The following is a 19,439-nucleotide window of genomic DNA, read 5'->3' on the forward strand; positions in this document are numbered from 1 at the left end:
TTATAAAGGTTAAAAATGTACTAGTTTCTCTTTTCTGATGACATGCCATAGAATGTGGGTTACCATGCTGTCAGAGGGTGATGAGACCATTGTGAAAAGTTCTGTATCAGATGGATGAAAGACTTCCCCTATATCAATCTTTATCAAAGCCTTGACCTGGGCCTAAAATGGTGCGCAACTTATTCCTGTGATTATGTCTCATGGTCAAAAAAGTTTCCTCAGATCCTGAGGCCTGAGAATGAGAATGTCTTATTCTTATTACTGGACTGTTGTGTTTTAGGACTTATTTTCCATTGCCACCCTCAACGGCCTGCAGGACTCTAGGCCAACGGGGCCCACAAGATGCTGTGCTCTGTGAGGCAGCTACCCCCACTCTGCTGTGGGTACCCACAGTTCCCTACCCCCAGTTCCATACTCCCATGGGACCCTAGATTTCTCCTTTGCAGCGCTCAGTACGCTTAGGCTTATTTAGCCTCTAACTCCTCCAACAAAGTATAAGCTCCTTGACAGCAACAGCATATTTCATTCATCACCACATCCCCTGGATATGCATCAGTACCTGTGCTCACCACAGGCACTCAGGAAGCACCTGTTGATTGGCTGATTATACAAACACACATTCACAGCCCAGTGTCCCTGAACAGATTTTATGCCCTACCAAAACCTGTCAGACACACATGGCAAAGAAATGCCCCACAGGGCACTGGAGTGTTTGCCCAGCACTCCTTCCCTTGGTTCCTACTTCCTGCTGCAGATGTCACGTGGCCTAGCTGAGGTACTCCATCCTCCCTGGACCCCTCTCACCCACAACGTGTGCCTCGGCCACACCCATCAGAGCCCTCTCGGGGACCTGTCCTTTTCTGGGGCTATCTGCCAAAAGGGCCATGTGAGCATGGAGCTACCAGTGGGAAGCTGCCTGGGACTGCAATCAACAACAGAGAGAAAAAAGGCTAACAACAACAACAAACACCCAGTGCTACTCTTTGAGACAGGAATGACGATTTCTTACCTTCAGCACCTTCCTGCATCTTCATTCTATTCAGTTTCTTCTGCTGCTCTCTTAGCAGGGCTTGCTGCTGGATCTCTAAGGTGTGGTGATCTCTTGGAGGATCTGGGTACATGAACTTCAGGTCAACCCGTGTTTCTGAATCTAGTACAAAAAATATATAGGTAAGTTCAATCTTGTTTCCAAAGGAGATTTTATAAAACTTCAGTAAACATATGAGGAATGTAATTTCAAAATCAAGGAATAATAATGTATCACCAAAGTCAAAATGTATTAAAATTATCATAAAACTCAAGAACACGAAATTAATATTCTGTAAGTAAATGGCCTTTCACAAACTTAGCAACATTAAAAGGAACTCCCCCACCACACCACCCCAGAACAAGCAGTAGCTTATTATGCATTCCCCATCCGTACTTCCCCACTCCCCAAGATTTCCCTCCAGAGCACACAGCTGGGCAACTATGTACACGTATAGCCACGCAGTCAGTCACACAGCTACAACTCAGGGAGCCATTAGACACTAATCGAAGCCAGTCCCTAAAATATACTGAAAAAAATGAAAACATAATGTTATCAAGCCAATTAATATTTTCACCCTTGTAAATATGCAAAAAGCAAGATAAATACAGACTGGCTGGAACTTTAGGAGAGAGGTCATTATTGGAGGAAATGACAATCTAAGAATTCATCTATGCCACAAGTTCAAGAATATGAGGTGAGCAGAATGAAAATGATAAAACTTAACTTTTAAATCTTGAGAACAAAATGTAGTTCATATATCTAAAAAGCCTTGAAACTATTATTCCCTTTGATCTCTAATTATACTGTTGGAATATAATTTGAAGAAATTATCCTAAATATGTAAAAAGCTTTATGATCAAAAGTTATCACCATTACCATATCCCATGTGAGAATAAGCATGAAAAAGACAAATAATGTCTTGGCTTATAATGAAAACAGTCTGACTGCGCAGGTCCCCTGACCAAACTCTGAGACCTACTGGCTTAATACACTGCCTGGCATATAGTAAATTATCAATAAATCATAGCATTAAAAGACAACAGTAAATGTAACTGATGACACTTATAAATCTAAATGAAAAACAAAAGAGAAAATTAAGTAACAGTTTTACTGTTTTTTGTTTATTGTTTGTTTTTGTTTTAAATAGGCTCAGAAAGAAGACTAGAAATATGAATGGTGCTTATATTTAGGTGCTTATATTTAGGTGGTTTGAGCAAGGTGATTTTCCTTTCTAGTTTTCTGTGTTTTCAAAACTTTCTGTAATAGATACTAATTTAAAAAGCAAAAAGAAGAAAAGTTCAGTTCTGGTTCATCTGGTAGATCATATGACCACATATCCAACAATTTGCCCCTTTGACTCCAAAACCTGCTCTATTACATGGTCCAAAAGGAAAATCACATATAACACACATTTTGGTTCCTCTATACATTTTCAGTCTCCTAGGACCTGTGTCTCCTGGTAATCCTATTTCTCTACTAAGCTTTCTCTGCTCCTTCTAAGTGCTACATCAAAATCAAATCTTCTCAACTCTCTTCCTTCAAATACTCTCCATTTGCTCCTGCCTGAGTTACTCAGGGACGCTGCTCTCCTCATTCCTTCTTTTTCCCATACCCTACACACACCTCTTACCCTGTCACAGCCCTTCACATTAGCATTCTACCCTGTTCTCCCAGCTCTTCCCAGCCAAGCCTACCTCCTCCAGGAGCTGTCTTATGCTTACTACCTCCAACACTCTGCCTCCTAGTCAATCCTCATTCCCATGTTAATGGGCTTCTGGTACCCTAATTCCACTGAAAAAGATCTAACCAAGGTCACCAGTGACTTCTGATCCAACCAACGCTTTGCACTATTCCTCTTAAATGATCCCTTCTCCTTGACATATTCTCTTCCCTTAGATTTCGGGATACCACATTCTCCAGTCACTCTGACTGTTCCTTCTCAGTCTCTTTCTTAAGCTCAGCTTGCCTTGTCGCCGTTCCATTAATGACAAGTGCTACTCTTCTCTTTAGTCTACCTGATCTAATCGACTCCGGAGAGGCTTTAAAAGCTGTATGTTCTGCAAAAGAAAAGAGTTAGACAAACTCAAGTTTCACCTACTAGATTGGTAAAGTGAAGAACTAAAATATATAGAAATTTTATTCATCATTTTTTAAAATAGGTATCCTAAATGAAACTTTACTTTAGAAAAAGGATACAAATAAGCACTTGAATATGGTTAGAACACAGGCTGTATCTCAGAGCAGCATTCTACTCACCTCTATCTTTCAGCTCATTGAAGTCATGAATATTCTGAAAAGTAGTAACATCTAAGCCCTTAGGCGACTGTCTTCTGACAGGAGCTTGTAGCCGATGCCTAGCCATGTCAAATATATCCATGGGATTCCTTTCTCTTTTCCTATAGACAGAACACAAATTTAGGTAAATGTGTTTTAATGTGAGGCGAATCAGAGCTTACATTTAACTCCCTCTACAAAAAATTTGGAATCTTCTATCACACGATATTACAAAACTTTAGTATCTGTTATTTCAATCTCCTATACTAAAAAATATAGTAAAGGTCAGTGTACTCTTTCAAGATATTCTGATGTAAAGGCCCTTATTAGGAGAATAAATGAGTTAGCTTTATCTTAGAATATTCACATAGTAGAAAGACCATAGTCTTTGAAGTCAGCAAAACCAAGATTCAAAGACAAGCTTTGCTGTTTTCTGGCAGTTTGACCTTGACTTCATCATCTGTATGATGCAGATGATGTCTATTCCTTCTAATTAAGTGAAGTTATACACTGTAAAGTACCCAGCATTGTATATGACATATATTAGGTAATCAATAAATATTATCTTCCCCTCAGCCTAAAATAAAAATTATACAGAGAAATATGGTATTAATACACTTCCCAATATAAAGGGTACTATCCACAATCTCCAACACTAATTTTACAAGGCCTTTCAGGGAATTCAATTATCTAATTAGTTCATTTAATACTCTACTTCTGTGGTACCTAGGAAGTTAACGTAATGGGCAGGGGGCTTAGTGAGTTTCCTGTTAGGGTTCTGGGGGAGTGACCAAGAAGAGGAAAGGGATGGGGGACAGTGTCTCTAGCCCTGAAAGGAAAGACCTACCAGTACTTCCTGCAGCATTTGATAGGCCCTTCTATTACTGAAAATGAGGATTTAAGCTATAATTGTCAGAGGCTTGGCCCAACTCCTGCCTTCATTTCTTCATTCCACTAATCTTCCCTAAGCACCTAGATGGGAACAGCTCAGATCCCAAAAGGCAATACCACAGCTCTCCTGGAGTTTCCTTTCCTGGTGAGGGTAAGGAGTCACGTGGGTCACAAAAGTACCCTGCCAAGGCTGACAAAGACCTCCAAATAGTAAGCCACCTAGGGTGACAGGAAATGCAACACAGATTCATTATAATGCAAAACAAATATTAAAAAGGCTTCTAGGAGGCCATTAAACTCTGTTTAAACTGCCTAGTTTCCATTACGGCTATAAGTTAAATAGGCTGCTAAATTAGGAATTAGATTATTAGATCTTCCTTGGATATGAGCTGCCTAATATTTGTTTTGTGCCTAACACAAAGTAAGAGCTCAAAAATGTGAGCTTAATTAATGAATAAGAGATTCTTTTTATGAAACAATTTATAAAACTGGAATAAAGAATCAACTCAAATGTCTCCCATTGTGATACATATTGAAAATTAAACCAAAGTAAATGTATTTAACCAGTTCTTGCTAAATGATGGCAATCTAACATATATTCTCTAACTTAAGTTAGCATGTAGAATTTACAAGGTACTTTCAAATACGTACATCTATTTATTCTTCACTAAAATCTCATGGGGTAAAAATTATTGTTACCACTTAAAAATGAGAAAACTGAAAAGCTGCCTGGCTTCTCTTGTATTAGTTTGTCAAAAGACAGTACAGTGTTCAATTTATGAATGAAACAAAGAAAATAAGTGTCAATAAGTTAAACATGCATGTTTAAATATGCAAAGCTGCAATAGTGAAGACATTCATAACATCACAAAGTAAATTAAAAAAACTATATTGACCTCTCAATTACTTAGAAATAGTTGATAAATAAAATCGAATTGTCCATTGAAAACTACCAGCATGTGTTAACATTTCATTATCTAGCCATTCTGTATTTTTGAAATTTTCTCACTCTGTTTACTTAGCCAACCAAGCTTGGAGGTTAAGCTGCTATATTAAACTCCTATCACATACTGGATTACAGTCTTTTTTTTTTTAAAGCTTTTTTTTTTTTTATTAATTTGACAGAGAGAAATCACAAGTAGATGGAGAGGCAGCCAGAGAGAGAGAGAGATAGGGAAGCAGGCTCCCTGCTGAGCAGAGGGCCCAATGCGGGACTCAATCCCAGGACCCTGAGATCATGACCCAAGCCGAAGGCAGCGGCTTAGCCCACTGAGCCACCCAGGCGCCCCACTGGATTACAGTCTTAAACATCACTATAAATTTAATAAATATACAAAATGATACACCAGGAATAATGACAGATATGTTTATGACTTAGTAAACATATATATATTAAATTATCTAGCTCTGTCCACTAATAGGATCCAGAAGCAAAGACACCCAGCAAGCATACCCAACATCCAGAGCTTGGTTTCTAAATACCATTCTCCATGAGGAAACAAGGCTTTCTGGAGAAATGGCTGATTTCAGGGCTGGGGCAGGGGAGATACAAGAGGATTCTGGAGTATGTCTTATAATACCAAAGAGGAAGTGCTCAGAAAGAACGGAGAATGGATTATACCGCAAAGTACAAAATAAATATATACAAAATTGAATAAATCAATAAAGGGAAGAGAAGAGGCAATTTTTTTTTTAAGATTTATTTATTCAAGAGAGAAAAAGAGGGAGAGCGCAAGAGCACGAGCAGGGGGAAGGGCAAAAGGAGAAAGAGAGAGAAGGAGACTCCCCACTGAGCTCAGAGCCCAGCGTGGGGCTTGATTACATGACTCCAAGATCATGACTGGAGCAAAAATCAAGTCTGATGCTCAACCAACTCAACCACCCAAGCTCCCCAAGAAGGGACAAATATTTCTTACAAAAAAGCTCTAAATAATATATATAGATAACTAACCCCATCTACAGGAGATGGAGCTTAATTCTACATCCTAAGCTGTGTGCCAAATTTGTTGATTCTTGTCCTAATAATAGTAACTGCGCAGAGAAACCTGGCAAATTCTACTTTAACCAAATGATGAAGGTTCCCATCCCCAGGAATGTCATGTAGATGCCATATACCTTTGTTATATAATGTGATGAAAGGACCATCTACCTGTGCTCTTCTGTCCAAAGACCTTTAACACCAGTCTAATCATGAGTGAATTTTAGATAAACACAAACTGGGAGATATTCTTATAGGATTCTACCTGGCCAATACTCCTCCAGACTGTCACAGTCATGAAAACAAAGAAAAGACTCAGAAACTGTCCTAGAACAGGGGAGACTAGGAGATATGACAAATAAATACAATGTGGTACCTATATTGATTAGATTCTGGAACAGAAAGAGAACATTAATAGAAAAACAGGAGAAATCCAAAAAAGTCTGGAATTTAGTAGTAATGTTCCACTATTAGTGACAGTCAGACTCTAGTAACACAAGATGTTAACAATTGGGAAAACTAAGTGAGGGTCATATGGAAACTCTGTACTATGTTTACAACTTTTCTTTAATTTAAAATGATGCCTAGATAAATCATTTATTTTAAAAAAAAAACCTTTTAAAAAATAAGTGTGGTAGTTATCCACTTTATTGATTTTAAAATCTACCAAAAGACTGCAATCTGCAGTTTGAAGAATAGTACTTTAAAAAATTTATGAGTCCTTTTGGCAAAAATGATCAGAAATGTTTAATAATCTAGAAGTTATTTTCTAGAAAGTCAGTATTTTATAAAATAGATTGTTGATGGAAAATGTAAAACATAGTTTTAAAATGTAATTATCGGGCGCCTGGGTGGCTCAGTGGGTTAAAGCCTCTGCCTTCAGCTCAGGTCATGATCCCAGAGTCCTGGGATCGAGTCCCGTATCAGGCTCTCTGCTCTGCAGGGAGCCTGCTTACTCTCCTCTCTCTCTGCCTGCCTCTCTGCCTACGTGTGATCTCTGTCTGTCAAATAAATAAATAAAATATTTTTTAAAAAATGTAATTGTCTATGATTATTCCAACTCTGAAGTTTTTTGTTCCTATATCATTTTCCACCTCAAAGACTAAATTTCTGTGCCTGATTTTGTAGAAGACTAAAAAAGGGAAAGTAAAGACAATGTCCTCATAATTTTCTAGTATTGTTTCAACTATCTCTTTCTCAGCGTGGACTTCCCTACCACTTAGAGTAGCTTACAAAGCAACTTCTGCACCAATTTGCCTTGTGTACATAAGGACTGAAATTAATTATTTTCACTCACTGATTTCCGTGATGAGACAAAGAGTCCATTCTCAGATAAACCTGGAAGAACGGTGTGCCACCAAAAACTCATTCTTTACTAAGTCTAATCCTATCAAACATTTCATGATTAGGGCTAGTATTTCTGGTATTCCTTCAAAAAAGTACTACTACTTTCTTCCTCCCCGACCCCAACATCTCTGTCACCATCACCACCACCACCACCATCATCATCACCATAAATATATTATTGGCAGTACGGAAGGACAGATAAAACACTCAATATAAATGTTTTATATTAGGCTAAATAAATATACATTAAATATCCCATATTTTTGCAGAGAATAGATTCAACAGGTATGGATAAATGTTTTATGAAGGCAACTTAATCTACATAAAATTCAAGAATGTCTAAGAGTCTAAGAGAATATTGGTGGAGACAGTCCAAGATAGGAGAGAAACAGCAGACCTTAATTTTGTCTGGCTACAGGAATTCAACCAGTAGCGATCAAATCATTTTGAATACCTATGAACTCATCCCAAGATCTAAGGAAAGAATAGCTGCAACTCTACAAATAGAAAAGCGACCACTTTCTGCAAGGTAGGAGGTGTGGAGAAATGAATCCAAAGCTATATATATGGGAGGGTAAACCTCAGGGGGAGGGAGCCTCCCTAAGCCAACATCAGAAACTGATACAGCAGCCAAGCAAAAAATCAGTAAGGGATGGCCCTGCCTGAAAGGCACACTCAGGTGCTGAAAGAGAGCAGAAACCTAGGTGAGACAGTATGGTCTTAGGATCCTCAGGGTCACAGAAACACTGGGGATGCCTAAGGGTGGCAGAGCTCCTAGGGTTTGAAATGGGGAAGCAGGCTGCAATCAGAAAGCCCAGGTGTGGCTGTCAGTGTTTCCATAAATCATGAACTACCAAACAGCTTGGCAACTGCACTCCAAGCAGGGGTCCACCAAGCGGCAGAACCAACCCAACTTTTTTCCCCAGGGAAGCAGTGGCACAAGTGTGCGCCAAAGGAGGCTCAGGGTTTGGAGACTCCAACTGAGTTGTATGCCTAAGATAGAAACACTTGGTCCAAGCTGAGTGAGCATAGAAGTACATATGGACACCAGGGAGATAGATGTAATTGACCCCTTATCTGTGAGGGGGCACTGAGGAGTGGGCCCTGACCTTTCAGTGTGGGGCCAGAGATTGGGAGGCTGCCATTTTCATTCTCATCCTCTAAAGTAGAGCAGAAAGTTTTCAGGGAACAAAACCACACAGAGCAAACTGGACCACTGTACTTAGCATGGCCCCCTGGCAAGGGCAATGAAGTTCTGATTGAAGCAAAGACACTTGAGAATCAGCAGAACAGACACTTTCCCAGAAGATCAACAAGAACATCCAGCCAAGACCAAGTTTAGCCATTAAACAGAACTGCAAAACTCCAGCACTAAGGGAAAACAGTATATAGAATTTATGGTCTTTTGCCACAATTCTTAGGCTTTCAATTTTAATTTTTCTGCTCTTTTTCAACCAATTTCTTATTTTTTATCAACTTTTTAAAAATCTTTTTAAATTTTCATGTTTACACTTACATTCTAGCCTTTCATTGTATTTAAATTTATTTTTGTACATATATGAAAGTTTTTCTTTCTTTACAATTTTAGGATGCAGTTTCTTCTAACAAACAGACCAAAATACTCAGGATGTAGTGTATTGCTCTGTTCTGTTCAGCTGTCAGTTGATATTCCCTTTATTTGTCTTTTAATTCTCATTTGTTTACAGTAACATTCTAAACTTTATTGTATTTAGTTTTATTTTTGAATATGTTTAAGTTTTTCTTTCCATACAATTTTGGAATCTAGTTTTCTAATAAACAGACAAAACTACACACAGGGTCCAGTGTATTGCTCTGTTCTGTTCACCTGTCTGATTATATTCTCTCACTGCCTTTTTAAAATTTTTATTTATTCTGGTTTCACGTCTCCTCTGATTATTATAATTAATATAAATTATAATTTATATAATTATAAACTATAATTTATTATTATATAATATATATTATATAATCTGTTGTAATTCATATAAGTTATAATAATTATAAACTATAATTAATATATATAAGTCCTCCTCTAAAATTATCTGGGGTCATTGTTGCCACTTTAGTATTTTGTTCTCTTGTTCATCTATTCTTCTCTGGACAGAATGACAAGACAAAAAAACCTCGGGGAGGAGTGAAGATGGTGGAGAAGTAGCAGGCTGAGACTACTTCAGCTAGCAGGAGAACAGCTAGATAGCTTATCTAAAGATTGCAAACACCTACAAATCCAACAGGAGATCGAAGAGAAGAAGAACAGCAATTCTAGAAACAGAAAATCAACCACTTTCTGAAAGGTGGAACTGGCAGAGAAGTGAATCGAAAGCGACAGGAAGATAGACCGGGGGGTGGGGGGGGGTGTCTCCCGGCAAGCGGCAGAGCAACGGAACACAAAATCAGGAATTTTAAAAGCTCTGTTCCGCTGAGGGACAACGCTCAAGAGGCTAAACCAGGGTGAAGCCCACACGTGGTCAGTGTGGCCCCAGGCCCCAAGGGGTCACGGAAGGATCGGGGGTGTCTGCATGTCGCAGAGCTTGCAGGTATTAGAACGGGGAAGAGGCAGAGCCGAGGAGTAAGCTCCAAGCTCGGGGTTACCTTGAACCGGTCACAGACTCGGTGGCTCGGAGCATGGCCAGAAGCCAGGGAGACGGGAGTAAGTGGGCTCTGTTCTCTGAGGGCGCACTGAGGGGTGGGGGCCCCGGCTCTCGGCTACTCCCAGCAGAAGACCAGGAGGCCACCACTTTTATTCCCCTCCTCCGGAAATCTACAGAAAGCGGTCAGGGAACAAAAGTTCCCAAAAGCAAACCGAAGCGGATTACTCAGCCTGCCTGGCTGGTGGTAAGGGCGGTGCAATTTTGCCTCAGACAAGGAGGCTTGAGAATCACTACAACAGGCCCCTCCCCCAGAAGATCAACAAGAAATCCAGCCAGGACCAAGTTCACCTACCAAGGAGTGCAGTTTCAATACCAAGGAGAGCAGCGGAATTCCAGAGGAGGAAAAAGCAAAGCACAGAACTCACAGCTTTCTCCCATGATTCTTTAGTCTTGCAGTTAATTTAATTTTTTTTCTTTTTCAATTTTTTTTTCTTCTGCTAAATTTTTTTAACTTTTACCCTTTTGTTTTTTAATGTTTTTTAACTAGTTTATCTAATATATATATATTTTTCTTTATTTGTTTTCCCTTTTCGTTTTTTAATTTTCTTTTCTTTTCTTTTCTTTTTTCTTTCTGAAACTCTTTTTATCCCCTTTCTCCACCCTCAAGATTTGGGATCTCTTCTGATTTGGTTAAAGCATATTTTCCTGGGGTTTTTGCCACCCTTTTAGTATTTTACTTGCTCCTTCTTATACTCTTAACTGGAAAAAATAAAAAGGCTGCAAAATTCACCACAAAAAAAGGAACAATAGTCAGTACCGAAGGCTAGGGACCTAATCAATACAGACATTGGTAATATGTCAGATCTAAAGTTCAGAATGACAATTCTCAAGGTTCTAGCTGGGCTCGAAAAAGGCATGGAAGAGGGGCGCCTGGGTGGCTCAGTGGGTTAAAGCCGCTGCCTTCGGCTCAGGTCATGATCTTGGGGTCCTGGGATCGAGTCCCGCATCGGGCTCTCTGCTGGGCAGGGAGCCTGCTTCCCTCTCTCTCTCTCTGCCTGCCTCTCCATCGACTTGTGATCTCTCTCTGGGAAATAAATAAATAAAATCTGTAAAAAAAAAAAAAAAGAAAAAGGCATGGAAGATATTAGAGAAACCCTCTAGGGAGATATAAAAGCCCTTTCTGGAGAAATAAAAGAAATAAAATCTAATCAAGTTGAAATAAAAAAAGCTGTCAATGAGGTGCAATCAAAAATGGGGGCTCTCACTGCTAGGATAAATGAGGCCGAAGAAAGAATTAGCGATATAGAAGACCAAATGACAGAGAATAAAGAAGCTGAGCAAAGGAGGGACAAACAGCTACTGGACCACGAGGGCAGAATTCGAGAGATAAGTGACACCATAAGATGAAACAACACTAGAATAATTGGGATTCCAGAAGAAGAAGAAAGAGAGAGGGAAGCAGAAGGAATACTGGAGAGAATTATTGAAGAGAACTTCCATAATATGGCAAAGGGAACAAACATCAAAATCCAGGAGGTGCAGAGAACCCCCCTCAAAATCAACAATAATAGGTCCACACCCCATCACCTAATAGTAAAATTTACAAGTCTTAGTGACAAAGAGAAAATCCTGAAAGCAGCCCGGGAAAAGAAGTCTGTAACATACAATGGTAAAAATATTCGATTGGCAGCAGACTTATCCACAGAGACCTGGCAGGCCAGAAAGAGCTGGCATGATATATTCAGAGCACTAAACGAGAAAAACATGCAGCCAAGAATACTATATCCAGCTGGCCTATCATTGAAATTAGAGTGAGAGATTATTTTAATCTCTGCCAGGACAAACAAAAACTGAAAGAATTTGCAAACACTAAACCAGATCTACAGGAAATATTGAAAGGGGTCGTCTAAGCAAAGAGAGAACCTAAAAGTGGTAGATCAGAAAGGAACTGAGACAATATACAGTAACAGTCACCTGACAGGCAATACAATGGCACTAAATTCATATTTCTCAATAGTTACCCTGAATGTTAATGGGCTAAATGCCCCAATCAAAAGGCACAGGGTATCAGAATGGATAAAAAAACAAATCCTATCTATATGTTGCCTCCAAGAAACTCATTTTAAAGTGAACAGACCTCCAGATTTAAAGTGAGGGGGTTGAGGGCGCCTGGGTGGCTCAGTGGGTTAAGCCGCTGCCTTCGGCTCAGGTCATGATCTCAGGGTCCTGGGATCGAGTCCCACATCGGGCTCTCTGCTCAGCAGGGAGCCTCCTTCCTTCTCTCACTCTCTATCTGCCTGCCTCTCTGCCTACTTGTGATCTCTGTCTGTCAAATAAATAAAATTTTTAAAAAAAAAATTAAAAAAATTAAAGTGAGGGGGTTGAAAAGAATTTACCATGCTAATGGACATCAGAAGAAAGCAGGTGTGGAAATCCTTATATCAGATCAATTAGATTTTAAGCCAAAATATAATAAGAGATGAGGAAGGACACTATATCATACTCAAGGGATCTGTCCTACAAGAAGATCTAACAACTTTAAATATCTATGCACCCAACGTGGGAGCAGCGAACTATATAAACCAATTAATAACAAAATCAAAGAAACACATCAACAATAATACAATAATAGTAGGGGACTTTAACACTCCCCTTACTGAAATAGACAGATCATCCAAGCAAAAGATCAACAAGGAAATCAAGGCCTTAAATGACACACTGGACCAGATGGACATCACAGATATATTCAGAACATTTCATCCCAAAGCAACAGAATACACATTCTTCTCTAGTGCACATGGAACATTCTCCAGAATAGATCAGATCCTCGGTCCTAAATCAGGTCTCAACCGGTATCAAAAGATTGGGATTGGGGCGCCTGGGTGGCTCAGTGGTTTGGGCTGCTGCCTTCGGCTCGGGTCATGATCTCAGGGTCCTGGGATTGAGCCCCGCATCGGGCTCCCTGCTCCGCAGGAAGCCTGCTTCCCTATCTATCTTTCTCTCTCTCTGCCTGCCTCTCTGCCTACTTGTGATCTCTGTCTGTCAAATAAATAAATAAAATCTTTAAAAAAAAAAAAAAAAGATTGGGATCATTCCCTGCATATTTTCAGACCACAATGCTCTGAAGCTAGAACTCAATCACAAGAGCAAATTTGGAAAGAACCCAAATACATGGAGACTAAACAGCATCCTTCTAAAGAATGAATGGTCAACCAGGAAATTAAAGAAGAATTGAAAAAATTCATGGAAACAAATGATAATGGAAACACAACGATTCAAAATCTGTGGGACACAATAAAGGCAGTCCTGAGAGGAAAATATATAGCGGTACAAGACGTTCTCAAGAAACAAGAAAGGTCTCAAGTACACAACCTAACCCTACACCTAAAGGAGCTGGAGAAAGAACAAGAAAGAAACCCTAAGCCCAGCAGGAGAAGAGAAATCATAAAGATCAGAGCAGAAATTAATGAAATAGAAACCAAAAAAACAGTAGAGCAAATCAACGAAACTAGAAGCTGGTTCTTTGAAAGAATTAATAAAATTGATAAACCCCTGGCCAGACTTATCAAAAAGAAAAGAGAAAGGACCCAAATAAATAAAATCATGAATGAAAGAGGAGAGATCACAACCAACACCAAAGAAATACAGACAATTATAAGAACACACTATGAGCAACTGTACGCCACAAATTTGACAATCTGGAAGAAATGGATGCATTCCTAGAGACATGTAAACTACCACAACTGAACCAGAAAGAAATAGAAAGCCTGAACAGATCCATAACCAGTAAAGAGATTGAAAAAAGTCATCAAAAATCTCCAAGCAAACAAAAGCCCAGGGCCAGACGGCTTTCCGGAGGAATTCTACCAAACATTTAAAGAAGAACTAATTCCTATTCTCCTGAAACTGTTCCAAAAAATAGAAATGGAATGAAAACTTCCAAACTCATTTTATGAGGCCAGCATCACTTTGACCCCAATCCAGACAAGGATCCAATCAAAAAAGAGAACTAGAGACCAATATCCTTGATGAACACAGATGCGAAAATTCTCACTAAAATACTAGCCAATAGGATTCAACGGCACATCAAAAGGATTATTCACCACGACCAAGTGGGATTTATTCCAGGGCTGCAAGGTTGGTTCAACATCCGCAAATCAATCAATGTGATACAACATATCAATAAAAGAAAAAACAAGAACCATATGATACTCTCATAGATGCTGAAAAAAGCATTTGACAAAGTACAACATCCCTTTCTGATCAAAACTCTTCAAAGTGTAGGGATAGAGGGCACATACCTCAATATTATCAAAGCAATCTATGAAAAACCCACCACAAATATCATTCTCAATGGAGAAAAACTGAAAGCTTTCCCGCTAAGGTCAGGAACACGGCAGGGATGTCCATTATCACCACTGCTATTCAACATAGTACTAGAAGTCCTAGCCTCAGCAATCAGACAACAAAAGGAAATTAAAGCCATCCAAATCAGCAAAGAAGAAGTCAAACTAGCAGTCTTCGCAGATCATATGATACTATATGTGGAAAACCCAAAAGACTCCACTCCAAAACTGCTAGAACTTGTACAGGAATTCAGTCAAGTGTCAGGATATATAATTAATGCACAGAAATCAGTCACATTTCTCTATACTGACAACAAGACAGAAGAAAGTAAGGAGTCAATCCCATTTACAATTGCACCCAAAACCATAAGATACCTAGGAATAAACCTAACCAAAGAGGCAAAGACTCTATATTCAGAAAACTATAAAGTACTCATGAAAGAAATGGAGGTAGATACAAAGAAATGGAAAAATGTTCCACGCTCCTGGATTGGAAGAATAAATATTGTGAAAATGTCTATGCTACCTAAAGCAATCTACACATTTAATGCAATACCTATCAAAGTACCATCCATCTTTTTTAAAAAAATGGAACAAACAATCCTAAAATTTATATGGAACCAGAAAAGACCTTGAATAGCAAAAGGAATATTGAAAAAGAAAGCTAAAGTTAGTGACATCACAATTCTGGACTTCAAGCTCTCTTACAAAGCTGTCATCACCAAGACAGCATGGTACTGGCATAAAAACAGACACATAGATCAATGGAACAGAATAGAAAGCCCAGAAATAGACCCTCAACTCTATGGTCAACTAATCTTCGACAAAGCAGGAAAGAATGTCCAATGGAAATAAGACAGCCTCTTCAACAAATGGTGTTGGGACAACTGGACAGCCACATGCAGAAAAATGAAATTGGACCATTTCTTTATACCACACACAAAAATAGACTCAAAATGGATGAAAGACCTCAGTGTGAGAAAGGACTCCATCAAAATCCTTTAGGAGAACACAGGCAGCAACCTCTTCGACCTCAGCTGCAGCAACATCTTCCTAGGAACATCACCAAAGGCAAGGGAAGCGGGGGCAAAAATGAACTATTGGGATTTTATCAAGATCAAAAGTTTTTGCACAGCAAAGGAAACAGTTAACAAAACCAAAAGACAACTGACAGAATGGGAGAAGATATTTGCAAATGACAGATCAGATAAAGGGCTAGTGTCCAAAATCTATAAAGAACTTAGCAAACTCAACACCCAAAGAACAAATAATCCAATCAAGAAATGGGCAGAGGACATGAACAGACACTTCTGCAAAGAAGACATCCAGATTGCCAATAGACACATGAAAAAGTGCTCCACATCACTCGGCATCAGGGAAATACAAATCAAAACCACAATGAGATATCACCTCACACCAGTCAGAATGGCTAAAATTAACAAGTCAGGAAATGACAGATGCTGGCGAGGATGTGGAGAAAGGGGAACCCTCCTACACTGTTGGTGGGAACACAAGGTGGTGCAACCACTCTGGAAAATAGCATGGAGGTTCCTTAAAACGTTGAAAATTGGGCTACCTTATGACCCAGCCACTGCACAACTGGGTATTTACCCTAAAGATACAAATGTAGTGATCCGAAGGAGCATATGCACCCGAATGTTTATAGCAGCAATGTCTACAATAGCCAAACCATGGAAAGAACCTAGATGTCCATCAACAGATGAATGGATCAAGAAGATGTGGTATATATACACAATGGAATACTATGCAGCCATCAAAAGAAATGAAATCTTGCCATTTGCGATGACGTGGATAGAACTAGAGGGTATCACGCTTAGCAAAATAAGTCAATCAGAGAAAGACAACTATCATATGATCTCCCTGATATGAGGAAGTGGTGATGCAACATGGGAGGTTTGGGGCATAGGAAAAGAATAAATGAAACAAGATGGTATCGGGAGGGAGACAAAACATAAGTGACTCTTAATCTTACAAAACAAACTGAGGGTTGCTGGCGGGAGGGGTGTTAGGAGAGGGGGGTGGGGTTTTGGACACTGGGGAGGGTATGTGCTATGGTGAGTGCTGTGAAGTGTGTAAACCTGGCGATTCACAGACCTGTACCCCTGGGGATAAAAATATATGTTTATGAAAAATAAAAAATTAAAAAAAATACTCACCTCAAAAAAGAGAACAAGAGGCAGTTATCAAGGCCAGAGACCTAATTAGTATGGACGTGAATAAAAGGTCAGAACTAGAATTCAGAATAATGATTATAAAAGCACTAGCTAGGCTTGTAAAAAGTATAGAAGACATTACAGAAGCCTATCCTGGAAAAAATAAAAGAACTAGATAAAAAAAGGCTATTAATGAAATGCAATAAAAATGGAGGTTCTAGGGCGCCTGGGTGGCTCAGCGGGTTAAAGCCTCTGCCTTTGGCTCAGGTCATGATCTCAGGGTCCTGGGATTGAGCCCCACATCAAGCTCTCTGCTCAGCAGGGAGCCTGCTTCCTCCTCTCTCTCTCTGCCTGCCTCTCTGCCTACTAGTGATCTCTGTCTGTTAAATAAATAAATAAAAATCTTTTTAAAAAATGGAGGCTCTGTCACAATAATGAGGCAAAAGAGTGAATTAGTGATACAGAAGATAAAATGATGGAGAATAAAGAAGCTGAGAAAAAAAGACATAAACAACAACTGGCTATAAAGGGGAGAATTCAAGAGGTAAGTGATACCATAAACCAAAACAATGTTAGAATGGGATCCCAGTAGAGGAAAGGGAGTAGGGCACAATGTGTACTGGAGCAAATTATAGCAAAAACTTCCCTAATCTGGGAAAGGAAATAGGCATTCAAGTCCAGGATGCACAGAGAACACCTCTCAAAATCGGGTATAATAGGTCAGCACCTTGACATATAATAGTGAAACTTGCTAATCTCAGACACAGGGAGAAATTCCTGAAAGCAGCTTAGTACAAGAGGTCCCTACAAGGATAGAAACATTAGACTGGCAGGAGACCTATCCACAGAGACCTGGCAGGCCAGAAAGGACTGGCATGATATATTCTGGGTGCTAAATGCGAAAAATATGCAACCAAAAATACTTTATCCAGCAAGGCTCTCATTCAAAACTGAAGAAAGCATAAAAATGCTTCAAGGACAAATGGAAACTGTAAGAATTTGTGATCACTAAACCAGCCCTGGAAGAAATATTAAAAAGAAAGAAAGAAAGAGCCCAAAAGTAACATAGACCAGAAAGGAATTGAGACAATATATACAGAAACAGTGACTTTACAGGTAATATAATGGCACTAAGTTCATATCTTTCAATAGTTACTCTGAATGTAAATGGGCCAAATGCCCCCAAAAGACACAGGGTATCAAATTGAATAAAAAAGCAAGACCCATCCATACAACTGTCTGCAAGAGACTCAGTTTGGACTGAAAGACACCTCCAGATTGAAAGTGAGGGGGTGGAAAACCATTAATCATGTTAATGGACATCAAAAGAAAGCTGGGTTAACAATTCTTGTATCAGACAAATTAGATTTTAAACCAAAGACTGTAATACGGGATGAGGAAGGATACTGTATCATAATTAAAGTGTATATCCAACAAGAAGATCTAATAGTTGTAAATACTTATGCCCCTAACATGGGAGCAGCCAAAATTACAAGCCAATTAATAACTAAATCAAAGAAGCACATCAATAATAGTAGGGGACTTTAACACCCCAGGAACTGAATTGGACAGATCATCGAAGCAGAAGATCAACAGGGAAACAAGGGCTATTGAATGACACACTAGTCCGGATGGACTTCACAGTCCATCACAGTGCCTTTCTTCAGGGCACTCCATCCTAAAGCAACAGAATACACATTCTTCTCCAGTGCACATGGAACATCTCCAGAAGAGATCACATCCTGGGTCTCAAATCAGGTCTCAACTGGTACCAAAAGATGGGGATCATTCCCTGTATATTTTCTTTTTTTTTTTTTTAAGATTTTATTTATTTATTTGACAGAGAGAGAGGCATCAGGTAGGCAGAGCTGAAGGCAGAGAGAGAGGGGGGAAGCAGGCTCCCCGCAGAGCAGAGAGCTCAATGCAGGGTTTGATCCCAGGACCCTGAGATCAAGACCTGAGCCAAAGGCAAAGGCTTAACCCACTGAGCCACCCAGGCGCACCCCCTGCATATTTTCAGACCACAATGTTTTGAAACTAGAACTCAACCACAAGAGGAAAGTTGGAAAGAACTCAAATACATGGAGGCTAAAGAGCATCATACTAAAGAATGAATGAGTCAACCAGGAAATTAAAGAAGAATTTTAAAAATTCATGGAAACAAATGGAAATGAAAACACAGCTGTTCAAAACCTTTGGGCTGCAGCAAAGGGGGTCCTAAGAGGGAAGGATACAGCAGTATGAGCCTTTCTCAAGAAATAAGAAAGGTTTCAAATACTCAACCTGACCTTATATCTATAGGAGCTGGTAAAGGACAGCAAATACAGCCTAACCCCAGCTGGAGAAGAGAAATTTAATAAAAGATCAGAGCAGAAATCAATGAAATAGAAACCAAAAGAACAGTAGTACAAATCAACGAAACTAGGAGCTGGTTCTTTGAAAGAATTAATAAGATTGATAAACCCCTGGCCAGATTTATCAAAAAGAAATGAGAAAGGAATCAAATTAATAAAATCATGAGTGAAAGATGAGAAATCATGACCAACACCATAGAAATAGTTTTAAGAACATATTATGAGCAACTATATGCTAACAAATGAGGCAATCTGGAAGAAATAAATGCATTCCTAGGGACTTATAAACTACCAAAACAATCACGAAGAAAGAAAAAACCTGAACAGACCCATAACCAGCAAGGAAATTGAAGCAGTAATCAAAAATCTCCCAAGAAACAAGAGCCCAGGGCCAGATGACCTCCCAGGGGAATTCTATCAAATATTTAAATAA

At 39.3% G+C, this 19,439-nt stretch overlaps 1 protein-coding gene across 11 annotated transcripts in view; it reads right to left on the minus strand.

The window, feature by feature from the left end:
* CSPP1 (centrosome and spindle pole associated protein 1) overlaps positions 1 to 19,439 on the minus strand; it is a 167,847-nt gene that overhangs the window by 15,699 nt on the left and 132,709 nt on the right. For all 11 annotated transcript variants that reach the window (XM_045075701.1, XM_045075697.1, XM_045075703.1 and 8 more), the window contains 2 exons: positions 3,287 to 3,426; positions 1,010 to 1,150 (listed from right to left, as the gene is read on the minus strand). In XM_045075701.1, the coding sequence (XP_044931636.1) occupies positions 1,010 to 1,150; positions 3,287 to 3,426 (281 nt within the window). The remainder of the gene's footprint in view (positions 1 to 1,009; positions 1,151 to 3,286; positions 3,427 to 19,439) is intronic.

The sequence above is a fragment of the Mustela putorius genome, unplaced genomic scaffold (assembly GCF_011764305.1).
Source record: "Mustela putorius furo isolate JIRA1106 unplaced genomic scaffold, ASM1176430v1.1 tig00000151_pilon_pilon_pilon, whole genome shotgun sequence".
NCBI lineage: Eukaryota > Metazoa > Chordata > Mammalia > Carnivora > Mustelidae > Mustela > Mustela putorius.